The 15682-nt window shown below is 36.8% G+C and overlaps 2 protein-coding genes across 2 annotated transcripts; one reads left to right on the top strand and one right to left on the bottom strand.

Moving 5' to 3' along the window:
* Positions 1-688: 688 nt before the first annotated feature.
* LOC141333728 (flap endonuclease GEN homolog 1-like) lies at positions 689-12126 on the bottom strand. The gene is made up of 13 exons (XM_073838843.1): positions 11966-12126; positions 10822-11014; positions 10575-10751; positions 10379-10489; positions 9460-9533; positions 8632-8717; positions 8403-8553; positions 7186-7222; positions 7024-7104; positions 6806-6936; positions 5620-5681; positions 3081-3221; positions 689-1592 (listed from the first exon to the last, which is right to left on the bottom strand). Exons 1-13 carry the CDS (start codon positions 12124-12126, stop codon positions 751-753), a joined length of 2247 nt encoding a protein of 748 aa, XP_073694944.1. The 3' UTR covers positions 689-750.
* Positions 12127-14899: 2773 nt separating this feature from the next.
* LOC141334102 (dolichyl-diphosphooligosaccharide--protein glycosyltransferase subunit 4) lies at positions 14900-15626 on the top strand. The gene is made up of 2 exons (XM_073839245.1): positions 14900-15031; positions 15104-15626. Exon 1 carries the CDS (start codon positions 14900-14902, stop codon positions 15011-15013), a length of 114 nt encoding a protein of 37 aa, XP_073695346.1. The 3' UTR covers positions 15014-15031; positions 15104-15626.
* The last annotated feature ends 56 nt before the right edge of the window (positions 15627-15682 follow it).

Genomic DNA, 15682 nt, shown 5'->3' with positions numbered 1-15682 from the left:
TTAAAATATACATCACCTGAAAGCTGGATAAATAAGCTTTCCATTGATGTTGGGTTTGTTAGGATGTGACAATATTTTGGAATCTAAAGCAATGCATATTGCTAATCAAAAATTAAGTTTTGATATATTTACAGTATATAAAAAAATAAATAAAATAATAATTATTCAAATAAATAATAAATAAATAATTATTGGTATATTTATTAGAGAGGGAAATGAAATAAATATGTTCAGATTCAACACTATTGGAAGTCATGAGAGAGACAATCAAAAAAGTAAGAAGTATAAAGCTAATAATACGATTTGTAGCAGCATGTTTTTGTTCTCAGATGTTGTGAAGTGATGTTCGGTGTGTGTATGAGCCGCAGCTGTCAGATCTTTCATGTCTGGGAAGGTGTGACACCTGTCACTCATGATCAAGGCCTGACAGGAAGTAGCAGGCGTTTATGCCCTTATTAGGACCAGACTGTTACTTTTATCCTGATGTTATTCTGACGGCTTCTTTCAGCACAAGAGGAAGTTTGATTCTTTACCGCAACCTTAAACTGCCTTAAAAAAAACGGTGCTTATTTTACAAATCTACCAAGATTATACTGCATTTCGGATTTAAAAAATGGATTTCATATACGAGAAGAAGATAATAAGTAAAAAAATAGTGCATATAAAAAGAAATTGTGCATACATTTATTAGCAAATTTTAATTCCAAACATTCATTTCTCAAACAAACATCTCAGTTCTGCTTCATTCATTCATTTTGCAAACCTCATTTTGAGTCTCTCAGCCAGCGGTCGTGGGCTGTCCAGCGAAGCGTCCGAATCGTCCTCCTCAACTGTCCCACGATGCACCTGGACGGGTTTAGCCGGTCCGACTGGAGCGTGAGACTCTTTCTCAGGTGTTTTAGCAGCTTTAACACTCATCTGCTCATTCCTGGCTGATGTCTGCGGCCGGAGCGGATCCGTCGGGCTGGATTTCGGTGGTTTGGACGTGATCTTGATGTCGTTTGTGCGTTTGTGTGATCCAGGGCGGTTCTCGGCGTCGCTGTCGTCACTGACGGGGCTCGTCTCGAATACGCTTTTGCTGTTCTCAGAAGGGTAACTGCGTCCCGAGATGCTCTTCAGAGGCCTGGCTGCAGGTCTGAAAGGGTTTTTGGTGGTTTTGGCTGCTGTAGATGTTTTCTTGTGAGCGTTAGACGGGGCTGATGGGATTGAGTTGTGGTCGTCTACTTTATATTCGCGACTCATCGGCTGTCGTTTCTCTGTTGTTTCTTTGTTTTTCGTGATTATTTGCTCTTTGGTTGTGTTTTCAGCAGGTCTCAGGTCAGTTTTGTCGCCCGGAGGCTTGTGGGACGGCGAGGCCGTGAACGACGAAGAGTCCCAGTCTATACTGCTGAGATGCAGCTGGCCAATCAGAGCTGACTCTGACAGGGAATTCTGGGAAGGAGCAGGCGGCCGGATCTCAGGGGACGGTGGAGGATTCTGGGTAGATACAGAGTCTGGATTGGCGTCCGTCCGCAGAGACATCTGAGCAAAGAGATCCGACACGGCATCGTGGGAATCGGCCGGCTTCTCTTTCTTAGCTTTTGGCTTCTTTTCTGCAACGATTGAGACAAAATAAAATAATTTAATTACGAGAAAGTAAAATATAAAAATCTAAAACAAATAAGAACATAAAAATAAATAACTAAATAATTTTCTATTTACACAACTCTATGAGATTCTGGAAAAGTGTACTAAAAATCTTACAAAATAAGTGCTTCAAAATCGGTCCTAATAGAAATATTTGTCCCCTGACATTAAAAACGTGTTTCACAAATAAGTGAGAAATTTTCAGTAAAAAACAGGTAAATGTGAAGTCAATGTGAAATCAAAGCTGAGAGTATTGATATTTTTATGAATATTGTGGTGTTGATTATAAATTATTTATCTGAGCCCTCACTTCATTTCATGCTGACTTTAAATACATTTTTTAAATACATTTCCCTTTAACATCAATTTATTTTTATTTAATATATCATTACAGTATTAATTGTATACATTTTTAATTGTATTTGTACGTGTTCGGTCTACATTTGAAATTTAGTTACATTTTTGCTTTTGTTTAGTTTTAGTTTTTTTTTTTTTTAAAGATGATGTCTATTTTTTTCTATTTAGTATTAATTTTAGACTTAAACTTGAACAAAAAGACAACTATGAATGTTGACAACTAACTAAAATTTTATAATTTTTTAACACTATTTTAATTATTATTTTTTTTATTAATCTTAATTATTATTTGTGACCCTGGACCACAAAACCAGTCATAAGTGTCAATTTTTTTAAAATTAAGATTTATACATCAGTGAATAAACTGGATAAATAAGTGACGTATGGTTTGTTAGGATAGGACAATATTTGACTGAGATAAAACTATTTAAAAATCTGGAATCTGAGGTTGCAAAAAAAAACCAGTCCAAATATTGAGAAAATCTTCTTTAAAGTTGTCCAAATAAAGTTCTCAGCAGTGCATATTACTAATCAAAAATTAAATTGCTCCAGGGTCTCATTTAGTCATATTAATGAAATGTATCATTTATTTATTATGTATTTTATTTTATTTGAATTAATGTGTATTTTTTTTTTAACTAGTTGTAGTTGTCCAGGATCAGCTGTTTCCTGATGGGTGTCAAACTGACAGCTGTGTGTGCGCGTGCGCGTCTGTGTGTGTGTGTGTGTGTGTGTGTGTGTGTGTGTGTGTGTGTGTGTGTGTGTAAAAGTGTGCACAATCTCCTGTGAGGGCTAGGTTTAGGTGTAGGGCGATAGAAAATACGGTTTGTACAGTATAAAAACCATTACGCCTATGGAATGTCCCCATAAAACATGTAAACCCAACATGTGTGTGTGTGTGTGTGTGTGTGTGTGTGTGTGTGTGTGTGTGTGTGTGTGTGTGTGTGTGTGTCTGTCTGTGTGTGTGTGTGTGTGTGTGTGTGTGTGAGAGAGAGAGACGAGTGTCTGCTTTGATCCAGTCCTTCATCAGCTCAGTTGTTTTCTCACATGAGAAAGTCTGCTGGATGTCTGTCTGTTAGTTTGAATGAATGACCTACTCTTGGTTTTGTTCTCCTGAGCTTCAGCTCTCTCCCGCTGGAAGTCCTGGACGATCTCCGGAAACGCCAGACTGAAGAGAGCCTCCTCCTCCAGCGTCCGCACCTCCATCTGCTCACAGCCCTCAGCAAACACATAGTGATCTGACACCGCAATCAACAAATACATCTCCGTTACATAAACATCAGCTCAAACTAAACTTAACAAATAAAACACAATGATTGAGGATGTGGTCAGTCATCATAATATCTGATCTGCTATTTAAGCTTTTTCTTCTTCTTGGACTACAGAGCTTTCAAACTCAGGCCAGCTCTTCAGACTGATCTCACGGATAGTTCTCATCAAAATGAAGATTAAAAATCATTCAGATTTACTCTCTCAGAATCCCTTGAAGCTTCCCTTCTATCAACTATTTCTAATCCATTCAAACTTACATTCTAATATTTATCATCTATTTAACTATCTAGCCTAGCCTAGCAACTACAGTCATGATAGTAGCTCGCTAATCATGCTAGCAACATGCTAGCAACATGCTAGTAGCTCACTAATCATGCTAGCAACATGCTAGTAGCTCGCTAATCATGCTAGCAACATGCTAGTAGCTCGCTAATCATGCTAGCAACATGCTAGTAGCTCGTTAATCATGCTAGCAACATGCTAGTAGCTCGCTAATCATGCTAGCAACATGCTAGTAGCTCGCTAATCATGCTAGCAACATGCTAGTAGCTCGTCAATCATGCTAGCAACATGCTAGTAGCTCATCAATCATGCTAGCAACATGCTAGTAGCTCGCTAATCATGCTAGCAACATGCTAGTAGCTTGCTAATCATGTTAGCAACATGCTAGTAGCTCGTCAATCATGCTAGCAACATGCTAGTAGCTCATCAATCATGTTAGCAACATGCTAGTAGCTCGCTAATCATGTTAGTAACATGCTGGCAACATGCTAGTAGCTCGCTAATCCTGCTAGCAACGTTATTAACTTGTGAATCATGCTAGAAAATTGCTAGTAACTTGTTAGTCATGCTAATGATATTTAAATAACATGCTAATGATGCTAGAAACATGTTAACTTGCTAATCATACTAGAAACATGCTAACAACTTACTACTTATGATAGAAACATGTTGGAAGTGTGTTAGCAACTTGCTAATCATGCTAGAAACATGTTAGTAACATGTAAATAATGTGTTAATCATGCTAGAAACATGTTAAAAACATGCTAGCAACTTGCTAATCATGTTGGAAACATGCTAATAACTTGTCAGTCATGCTAATGTCTTGCTAATAGCTCGCTAATCATGCTAGAAACATGTTAGCAACTTGCTAATCATGATAGAAACATGTTAAAAACATGCTAGCAACTTGCTAATCATGTTGGAAACATGCTAGTAACTTGTCAGTCATGCTAATGTCTTGCTAATAACTCGCTAATCATGCTAGAAACATGTTATCAACTTGCTAATCATGATAGAAACGTTAAAAATGTGCTAGCAAATTGCTAGTCAGCCTAGAAACGTTAATTATGCTAGAAAAATGCTGGAAACATGCTAGCAACTTACTACTCATGATAGAAACATGTTAGAAATGTGTTAGCAACTTGCTAATAATGCTAGAAACATGTTAGCAACTTGCTAATCATGTTAGAAACATGCTAATTACAGGCTAGTAACATGCTAATAGCTTGCTAATGACATGGTAGAAACTTGCTAATAATTCAATTAACATGTTAATTATGCTAGAAACATGCTAACAACTTGCTAATCATGCTAGGAACATACTAAACACGCTAGAAAAATGTTCGAATCATGCTAACTACATTCTAATTATGCTAGCAACATGCTAATCATCTAATCCATCTATATAAAGTTCAAGACTTTAGGCTTTAAACTTTCAAGCTAGGCTTTCTCAAGCTAACCTAAAGTCTGTCTTGACAAACGTTGTCTCTGTAGTTTAAGACTATGATTGTTCAGTCAGTTTGAGTTTAGGGTTATCTGCTTCATGCATTTATCTGCTTCCAGTTTTTCAAATGAATGGATTCAATGATTCCATCACTAAATGTCTCCAGTAAGACGCTCAATGGACAGAAAAAGTGCAGCATTTCAGCCCGTAAACTATTTAAGAGCAAAGCAAAATTAATTTCACTAATTTCCATGAGTTTCCCAGGTCTAGAGACACAAATTGCATGTTTAAGTTGTGTTTTAAGAGCTGTGATTATATAATGACATTTTAAACTATTTCCTGATTTGCTGAGGCTGAAGTGAGAGTACTGCTCCAATCCCAGCAGGAGTAAAGCTGTTCGAGATGTCATAAAGGGTTTACGGCGGTGTGGAGTGAGGATTGGTGTCTAGAGGAAGCTCTTTTAACACCTGACGGTGACACATTTGTTCCGTCACCTGTGACCCCTGACCCCTCCTGATCCGACCTCACAACAAGACACTAACAAGCCCAGCGACGGCCGTCACACGTCCACAACGCGAACTACAGCACCACACACTGAGAGACAATCTGATCATCCACTCAACGATGATCCACATCACCTGGTTTCTTCCAGATGACCTCAAAACAGGAGACGCCGTTCCTGACACGCGCCTTATAGATTCTGTTAGGAGCAGACATAAACATGTTCACAACATTTTAGACTATTAAATATTTAAGAAACATTCACTACAGACAAAGTAAAACTGAACACTGACACTCAAAAAACTTGGGATTTTTATGGTTTATAAAAGACGTTTCTTTTGCTCATCAAGGCTGTGTTTATTCGATCAAAAATACAGAAAAAAACTGTAATATTGTATAATATTTATTCAACTTAAAATAACTTTTCTACTTTTCTATCACATGATCCTTCAGAAATCATTATTAATAATTAAAATAATTTTTTTGATACTTTTCATCAGGAATCTATGATCAATAAAAGGTTAAAAAGAACAGCATTTATTTAAAATAGAAAGATTTTAGACACTACTGTTCACAAGTCTGGGGTCAGTACATTTTCTTTAAAGAAATGCTTTTATTCAGCAAGGATGTTTTAAATTAATAAAAAGTGTTAGCATAGATTTACATTGCTAGAAAATATTTATATTTTGAATAAAGTCTGTTCTTCTTAACTTATTCATCAAAGAATCCTGAAAAAAAACCTAATAATTCTAATAATAAATCAGTATATTAGAATGATTTCTGAAGGATCATGACACTGAAGACTGATGAAAATTCAGCTTTGCATCACAGAAATTAATTATATTTTAAAGTATATTCAAATAAAAACCATTATTTTATATTGTAATATCATTTTGCAATATTACTGTTTTTTTCTGTATTCTTGATCAAATAAATGCAGCCTTGATGAGCAGAAGAGACTTCTTTAAAAACATTACAAATCTTACTGATCCCAAACTTTCGAGCTGCAGTGTACATATAAACATAATAACAGTAAAAGACATAAAACATTTAACAGAAATAAAATCAAAATAAAATATTTTATTAATTTAAAAAAAAATGTTTGTATAGGTCAATATATGTACATTAAAATAATACATATTTGCATTTATATAAAAATATTTAAAATATATAAAAACAGATAACTTGATCTAGTCTTGATCAATCAAAGCTCTTTCAAACTGAATTTTAGCAGTGACACTTTTAAAAAGTTATTTAGTTGTGAATAACACATTTTTGCTGTTTTTATTTGTTATTTATTACTAGAGTTTTATTCTAAGTCACCTGAGGGGCTGTATCTGGGCCTGAGAGTCTCGTCCGTGTTTTCGGTTCATGAGTTCGGTGTAGGTCAAGAGCACCAGAACCTTCTCGCTGCTGTAGTGTTTCGGCCAGTCCATCTTCTCCAGCGCAAACGTCTGACAAACCAATCACACGTCCATCAGTAAACCCCACATAAACACTCTCAGGATCCTCTAGATAGGTTTGGCTCAGTCCTTCAGTACCTGCATGAGCAGCAGGTTGGGTTTCCTCCTGCGGAAGGCCTGGACGGGTTTGTCCTTCGTCACCAAGAACTCTCTGATGATCTGAAACGTCCACATTCAGACACGTTTGCTGTTTGCTGATATCTGATCTCCTACATCAACAAACCAGACCATAATACTCACCTCAGTAAACGGGAACCGCTCACACGCCAGCGTCTTCCTGTCAACAGCAAAACACACTCTTATGAGGACATCTACTCTACTCTTCATCCAAGTCTCCCAAATGTACACTGATGCTCAAAGTTTGGGATTTTCTTATGCTACTCTTATGCTAATCAAAGTTCCATTTATTTGATCAAAAATACAGAAAAAAGTAATATTATGAAATATTATTGCAACAGTTTTTTTTATTTGAATATACTTTAAAATATAATTTATTGCTGTGATGCAAAGCTGAATTTTCATCAGCTGTTACTGCAGTCTTCAGTGTCACATGATCCTTCAGAAATCATTCTAATATGTTGATTTATTATCAATGTTGGAAACAGTTGCGCTGCTTCATATTTTTTTTTTTTTTCGGAACCTGTGAGACTTTTTTTTAAGATTCTTTGATGAATAAAAAGTTAAAAAGAACAGCATTTATTTAAAATAGAAATCTTTTTTTTTTAACAATATAAGTCTTTACTTTAAAATATTAGTAAACAACTATTTTAAATTGCATTAACATTTCACAATATTATTTTCTCTTTTAAATATGTATTTTTAATCGAATGAACGCAGCCTTGACGAGCAGAAAAGTCTCCTTTAAAAAGCATAAAAAAATCTTACTGATCCCCAACTAGAACAGTGAAGAAGATTTTAAGCTGAAACTGTGCTCAAAACTAAATGATTCCATCCTGATGATTGAGGTCTTATGAGGCGAAACCATTGGTCTGTGCGAGAAACTGAACATTAGTGACATTACTTCCTGTAATTAAAATGGATTTGTGTGAACTGGTTCTTTCAGACAATTTATTTCAATGATTTGATTCACTGGTTTGTTTGTGTAATCACAATTATGTTACTAAAGCAGCCAATAATGACATCAAGTCAAAATGAAGTGAGTTTTTGCTTGAAACAAGCTAAATAATCTGCCAATGGGGTAAGCAAAAAAAATCTCATTTCAAACAGAAAACAAGGTTATTTTTCTTACCCCACTGGCAGATTATGTTGCTTGTTTCAACCAAAATCACTTAATTTTGAGTCGTTTTTTTCTGAAAACAAGACAATTTTTACTTGTCTAGAAAAGCCTTGTTGATTTAAGAATTTGTATATATTTTGGCTGGAAACGAGACAAAAAATCAACGTAAGAAAAGCATATTTTGCAGTGTAAAGTGTTATTTTGACAGTGATAAACATACTTTTTGATGCTGGCTTCGATGGAGGAGGCCTGGCGAGTGTGTTCAGTGCGGTGCCACTCACAGGGACACTGGGAATCATAGTCCTGCGGCGAACAGAAGCGCTGGCTCTCGCAGAACACACATCCGCCGCGCTCGTGCGCTTTAGCTGAGCCTAGGAGACACCAGAGAAGCTCCATCAACACCTGAGTCTCAAACCAGGAAATATATCACGGAATCAGACGATACTGACCCGGGTGTCGACAGACCAGACAGTGTGTGACCTTCTTCACCGTGACCTCTGACCTTTCAGCTCTGTCTGCACCCCACTCAGTGAACCTGCGGCCGAGCAAAAACACACTGAACTATAGAGAATATACTCACCCTGTTGTCAGTATGCACAAAGTTAGACAAGATTTAGGTATTTTTTGAGATAAGTTTGAGGTGTTTGAGATAAGACTCTTCTTAGATTGTTTTGAAGCTGCATTTAAACTGCATTTTGGAAGTTCAAACTCAGGGCACCATAGAAGTCCACTATATGGAGAGAATCCTGAAAAAAAGAATTTCTTTACGACTGAAGAAAGAAAGACATGAACAAGGGGGTGAGGACATGATCTAAACATTTTTGCTCTGGTAGTGAACTAATCCTTTAGAAAGATAATGAAAATATTTATTCCCCTCTTCTTAATAAGAACACACAGATCTTGAATTGTCTGAAATATGAAAATAAAATTTGGCTAAGTTTAATATCAATACTCACAGTCTCAGCTGGTAAGAGCATTAAAAAAGTAGCTTTGTCAGAATTACAGCAAAAATACTGGAAAAAGCTTTATTTTAGCATAATTAATATACTATTAATATTTAGATTTTGTTTAAAAATGCCCGCATAGTTGTATCAATTTTAGTTTAGCTTTGTTTTATTTATTTTAGTTTTTAAAATGAAAACAAATGAAAACAAGAAATGTTGCCTTGGCAACTAGCTGAAATAAAATAACTTCAATTTATTTATCAGTTTTTAAATGATGTTTGGTTTTGGTTTTAGTCATTAACCCTGAACAGAGCATGTGAGAGTAATTCATACTTTTGTAGAAGACTTTTTCCTTTCAGATTCTGAATGAGCTTCAGTGTCTGCTCTTTACCGACTCCAGTGACACCCTACAGGACCAGAGAGAGAACACCACAGCGTTTACTATAAGGCTTCATCATTTCAGAGCAATCTTGAGCAGTTCACTTCCAGAGCAAAAATGTACAGATAATGTACTCACCCTGTTGTCATCCAAGCTTTCTTCAGTCGTAAAGAAATTCTGTTTTTTGAGGAAAACCTTTCAGGAGTGTTCTCCATATAGTGGACTTCTATGGTGCCCTGAGTTTGAACTTCCAAAATGCAGCTTCAAAGGACTCTAAACGACCCCAGCCGAGGAAGAAGAGTCTTATCTAGCGAAACGACTGGTTATTTTCTAAAATAAATACATTTTTATACTTCAAAATCGTCCTAGATCGCTGTTTTACCTTTTTTTGTAAAGGGTGTTTGATCTTGTTTGCACGTTCACTTTGTAAACACTGGGTCTGTTCTTCTGCAGCGATGGAGGATCATTCTGAAGTTGAGGGAGAAAATGAGATGGGAGTTTTTCCACAAACCCTAACTGTCTAGAACTGGAATACACAGAGTTCACACAAAGCTAGACAAGATGAGCATTTGAGGTTACAAAGTATAAAAAAGTTTGTTTCGCTAGATAAGACTCTTCTTCCTCGGCTGGGATCGTTTAGAGTCCTTTGAAGCTGCATTTAAACTGCATTTTGGAAGTTCAAACTCAGGGCACCATAGAAGTCCACTATATGGAGAACACTCCTGAAATGTTTTTCTCAGAAAACATAATTTCTCTACAACTGAAGAACGAAAGACATGAACATCTAGGATGACAACAGGGTGAGTACATCATCTGTACATTTTAGTTCTGGAAGTGAACTTCTCCTTTCAAAGCATTTCATCCTAAAAGTACCTTGGGGATGTAGTCGCAGCCCAGGAGAACAGCCAGCCCCACGAGAGTGTCTCTGGAGAGCCCGAGCTCGGTCTGAATGCGAGGCGTCCGATAGCAGTCCACCTGAGGATCCTGCGGGGTCGTGACACTAGGCTTCATTCTCAGGTCATGTGTCAGTGTTAATCATCTGTGTGGAGACTAAACCAGGAGTACCCACTTTTGTGTTCATGTTGAAGTTCCTGTAGACGGTCTGAGCTCCGTAGAGGAAGGCATCGCCGTCGTTAGTGATGCATCCGTCCACCAGCCCCTGAGAGTCCAGATAGGCACACATGGCCTCCGCCTCGCCCGCCGCCGTCACCCACGGCACTCCCAGACACTCCAGCATCTCCGCACACTGCACACAAACTCACTTTAACAGGATGTGGAGGAATGATGTGTGATAAGCTGAACCGACGCAAGCACACCTCTCTCAGGACGGCCTTGAATCGGCCTCTGCCGGTGTTTTTGGCGGCTGCCGGTTTGGCCTTCACGCTGCCGTATCTCATCTCGGTGCGTTTGCTCATGGTCTCGGCTTTGATTTCGGGCGCGTCTCCCTCCATCACGAACACCAGCTTCACACCCATCAGCGTGAGTGAGGACACACGGAAAAACAGGTTCCTGCGGGATACGAGCCAATCTACAGTGCCTTGCAAAAGTATTCATACCCCTTCATTTTTTCACGTTTTGTTGCAGTATTATGTTAAACTGCTTTTAATTACTTTTTTTCCCCACATCAGTTTACACTCCATACACCATAATGACAGCACAAAACAGGTTTGTAACAACTTTGCAAATTTATTAAAAATAAAAAACTGAAATGATCCAGTTGCATAAGTATTCATACCCTTTTCTGGAACAATCGAAATGTATCTCAGGAGCATTCATATTGCTTCTAGATGTTCCTGCACTTGGAGTGGAGTTAAACTGTGGCAAATTGATTTGAATGAGTCTGATTTAGAAAGACACACACCTCTCAGAAAAGGTCTAACAGCTGAAAATGCAGATCAGAGCAAAAACCAAGATAACTGTCTGTAGAGCTCAGTGACAGACTTGCGTTAAGGCGATGATCTAGAGAAGAGTTCAGAAACAAATCTGCTGCATTGAAGGTTGACAGAAGCATTCTCCATAATGGAAGACGATTGGAACAACTAGGACTCTAGAAAATGTCCAAGCTGACAGAGATGGAGAGGTGAAAAGGTGAGGCAAAGAATGGCAGATAATTGCCAAATGCAGATGTGCAAAGATGCTCACATCAGACCCAAAAACACTTGAGGCTGTAAAGCTGCTTCAACTATGGACTGAGTTAAGGGGATGAATACTTATGCAATCTACTTACTTCAGTGGTTTATTTTTAATACATTTGTAACATGTGCAAATCTGGTTTGTGCTTTGTCATTATTATGGTGTATGGAGTGTAAACTGATGTGGGCAAAAACTAATTTAAAGCAGTTTAACATAATGCTGCAACAAAACAAAATGTGACAAAAATCAATACTTTTTCAAGGCACGGTATATGTCAGACACAGCTCAAAAACAGCTCATATCTTATAGATGTGCTTTCAGACTCACCTGAGATGAGGTTTTGTGACTTTTCCCATCATGCCCTGCACATGTTGGGCCTCACAGACCCACAGGCTGAGATCCACAGCGAGGGTCTTTCCTGACAGACTGTAGAGCGGCACAGACTGCCGGACCGGATCCAGGATGGACCAGAGATCAGAAACACCCATCACCTCAAGAACACACACTACAGACATGAGCACACACTACAATAACAACACTACAATACACGACTATTAGAACATACTACTCATAACACAAATAAACAGTAGCATGGGGATATTTGTTGCAATAGCCAAAAATATATTTTCTATTATATTAGGTAAATTTCATGTTCCATGAAGATATTTTGTACATTTCCTACTGTAAATACATTGAAACCTAGTTTTTGATTAGTAATATGCATTGCTAAGAACTTTAAAAGTGATTTTCTCAATATTTTGATCTTTTCACACCCTCAGATTCCAGATGTTTAAATAGTTGTATCTCAGCCAAATATCGTCCTATCCTAACAAACCAGACATCAATGAAAAGCTTATTTTTAAAGATTTGACTCTTATGACTACTAGTTTTGTGGTCCAGAGTCATATATTAGGGTCAAAGACGAAAAGCGTTTAAGCACAAAAACAATAAGTGTAATACTGCTATAAATTGTTATTTCCCAAAAGAAAATATTTTAAAGTTTTCTGTTTAATTTCATTGCATTTTTGTTTTTCTGAGCAAAAAATAAATATCATACATTATTTTCCATAATTTACAAAAGACACCCACGAAAATGTCATTCAGTGTCAATCTTGTCAGGCATATTTACAACAAAAATCAATTTCTGATATATTAAAAGATGAATTACTTCCACCCCAAATACTAATTAGCTCTAAATCTACAATTTTACAATGTGCGGCTGTCCTAGGTTTTGCTCATTTGTCAGTAAGAATTGTTTTATTCATGTAAAACACAATAAAATGTAATATTCTCCCTTATTTTTATATATATATTTTAATATGTACAAGTCAGAATAGGCATTTAGTTTGAATTCTTACATAAATGTTGTTACACTGAATGACAATACAACATTATTTCAACCAAATTTTGACATTTTGTTCTCCAAAAACTTTGAAACCTTTAAAGTAGTCACTTTACTTACATTTAATGTGTTTTCTATAGACATAAAATCACTTTTAGTTACATTTCGTTTGACCCATATATATTAATGTCTGTTTATGACGAATCTTTCTCAGTGTGTAGACATATATACACTACTGTCTACTACACACATTGTTTAAAGTAGAGTATGGTTTAATTTCTCACAGTAAACGAACTGAAGTATTCACTCCTCAGATTAACAAAACACAAAATAACGTCAACTCTGACATCGCTGCGTTACAGATTATGAGAAGAAATGATTACTTACATATGCTATATGTATCTTGAAAGATAAAAGTGTGTTGTCTATATATTTAACCAGTTTTTTTGCGAATGTTTTTGTTGTTTAAAGCCTGTTTGAATATTTGAACTCGCGCCTGTCGGAGATCTCGAGCGTCGAGAATCACCTCAGCGCCTCTAGCGGCCAGGAGGAGAAACACGCCTTCCGTTTACAGTTCTTTTAAAATGTTAAATGCTTTTCATTTTTTTTGTTTAAAAGAAAAAGCACACAAATAATTTATCCGAATATAAGAATAACAACTGTTTTTAACAACGTGAGTAATCAGTGATTTATTCCGGATGTGACGTGTTCAGAGACCCGTATGTAACGTTACATGACGTGTCTCAATCCCGGAATTCAGCGCAGGAGCTTTAGAATCAGAAGCTGCGGGCAGATTTTTCATAAACATCACACAAACAACACAATAAGCGTGAGTACTTCAGTATATTAAACTGTAATTAGCAAATGTTATCAATGGCGCGTTTCCTGTATGAGATCCTCAAGTTGTCGCATCACATTTGATCAACGATATTTTTGGATCTGATCACATTCTTCATATTAAATATATGTAATACTGGTGATAATTTCATGATGTGCTTTTTAAATGCCTTTTGAAAGCATTTAAGCTTAATTGCAAATGAGTTCGGTCATTCTTAGATCCAGTTATTTACATAAAAACATGCTTTCCATAGTAGTGCCCAGTGTTCATTTGACAAGTAATGCATTACAATATTGAGTTACTCCATAGAAAAGTAACTAATTACGTTACTTAGTTTAGCTTTTTATGGAAAGTGATGCGTTACGTTACTTTTAAAATCTGGGCAGTGTTTGCTCTTTTATTTTTAATATAAAAAGTTCTATTTTAGCAAATGTAAAAGCCTTTTCACCCCAAAAGAGAAAGGTAAATTGCCGTCTGTACAGTAAACTGCAGAAGAAAAAATGTCAACTCTTCAGCTATAAAAAAAAAAGGAAAACAAATATAATCTTGAGTAATTTTTGCTTATTAGTATGGATGAATTGATCATCGAAGGTCGGCAGCAAAGACATCGGATAATAAAATGTGATTAAATACATGAAGGATATTTGTATTATTTAACATATTTAATTATTGCAGGTTTGCGTTGAATTTCAGTGTTTTTTTATTCATTTTGAAGAACACTGGATCTGTTTTTTAGTGAGTGAGATGAATTAATGCATGTTCACATTTATTCTAGAACTAAAGTAACATCTTACTCACAATTTCTCTCAACATGAGGACAGAAGAGCTTTTCATCAATAAATGAGGGGAAAAAGTAACTTAGATATTTTCTTCTCAATTAAAAAGTAATGCATTACTTTACAAGTTACTTGGAAAAAGTAATATTATTACATAACTTGCGTTACTTGTAATGCGTTACCCCCAACTGCATGAAATCTCCATGCTTTTATAGACACCATGTGGTAATACGGTGGTACTGATGGTTGTGTACAGTACTATGGTGTTACCACAGTAGAGCTGATGTGTGTGGTTTTGCAGTGAGATGGTGACAGACGTGCAGCTGGCCATATTCGCCAACATGCTGGGCGTTTCGCTCTTCCTGCTGGTGGTTCTCTATCACTATGTGGCCGTCAACAACCCCAAGAAACTGGAGTGAGCCCAGGAGACACGAGAGGTGAGCGGACACTCCTACACCGTTACCATTAAATCACATCTCATTAGATGATCACGCACGTTTCTCTTCCAGGATGAGAAAGACCACAACCATGATGGAGAATCAGAGGATCCAGCAGCCTGTACATTTGCATTTTGTATGAAAATGATGTGAATAAATTGTCAAAGTGTGAGAGGCTTTGCGTACTTTTTAATCACAAGTGTTTCTTTCACAAATACATAATTATTGCTGTTTGAATGCACAGCGTTCACAGAGAAACAGCATTTAATTCACCATGAACAGTTCAGTCTGTAAGAAGCACCGCAATCCTGATTAAAATAAACAACTTTACATCACTTTAAATTACAAAATAAACTCTACTCGAGTCACAGATTTAAAAGGGTTTCTGTAAAACACCACGTTCATTAGTGGAGCTGCTGTAGTGTGGTTTAGTGGAGATGTGAGTAATGATGGATTTGATAACCTGTTCTCCTGCTCCTGTCGTGTCTGTAACTTAAGGAACGCTCCACCTTTTTTTGGAAACAGGCTCATTCTCCAACTCTCCTCGAGGTAATAAGTTGAGTTTTACCGTTTTGAAATCCATTCAGCCGTTCTCCTGTTCTGGCAATATCACTTTTAGCATAGCTTAGCATAGATCATTGAATCCTATGA

Source organism: Garra rufa, chromosome 4, assembly GCF_049309525.1.
Source record: "Garra rufa chromosome 4, GarRuf1.0, whole genome shotgun sequence".
NCBI classification, from domain to species: domain Eukaryota; kingdom Metazoa; phylum Chordata; class Actinopteri; order Cypriniformes; family Cyprinidae; genus Garra; species Garra rufa.
Note: the sequence above shows the minus strand (reverse complement) of the source record. Positions and strands in the feature narration are given on the sequence as shown.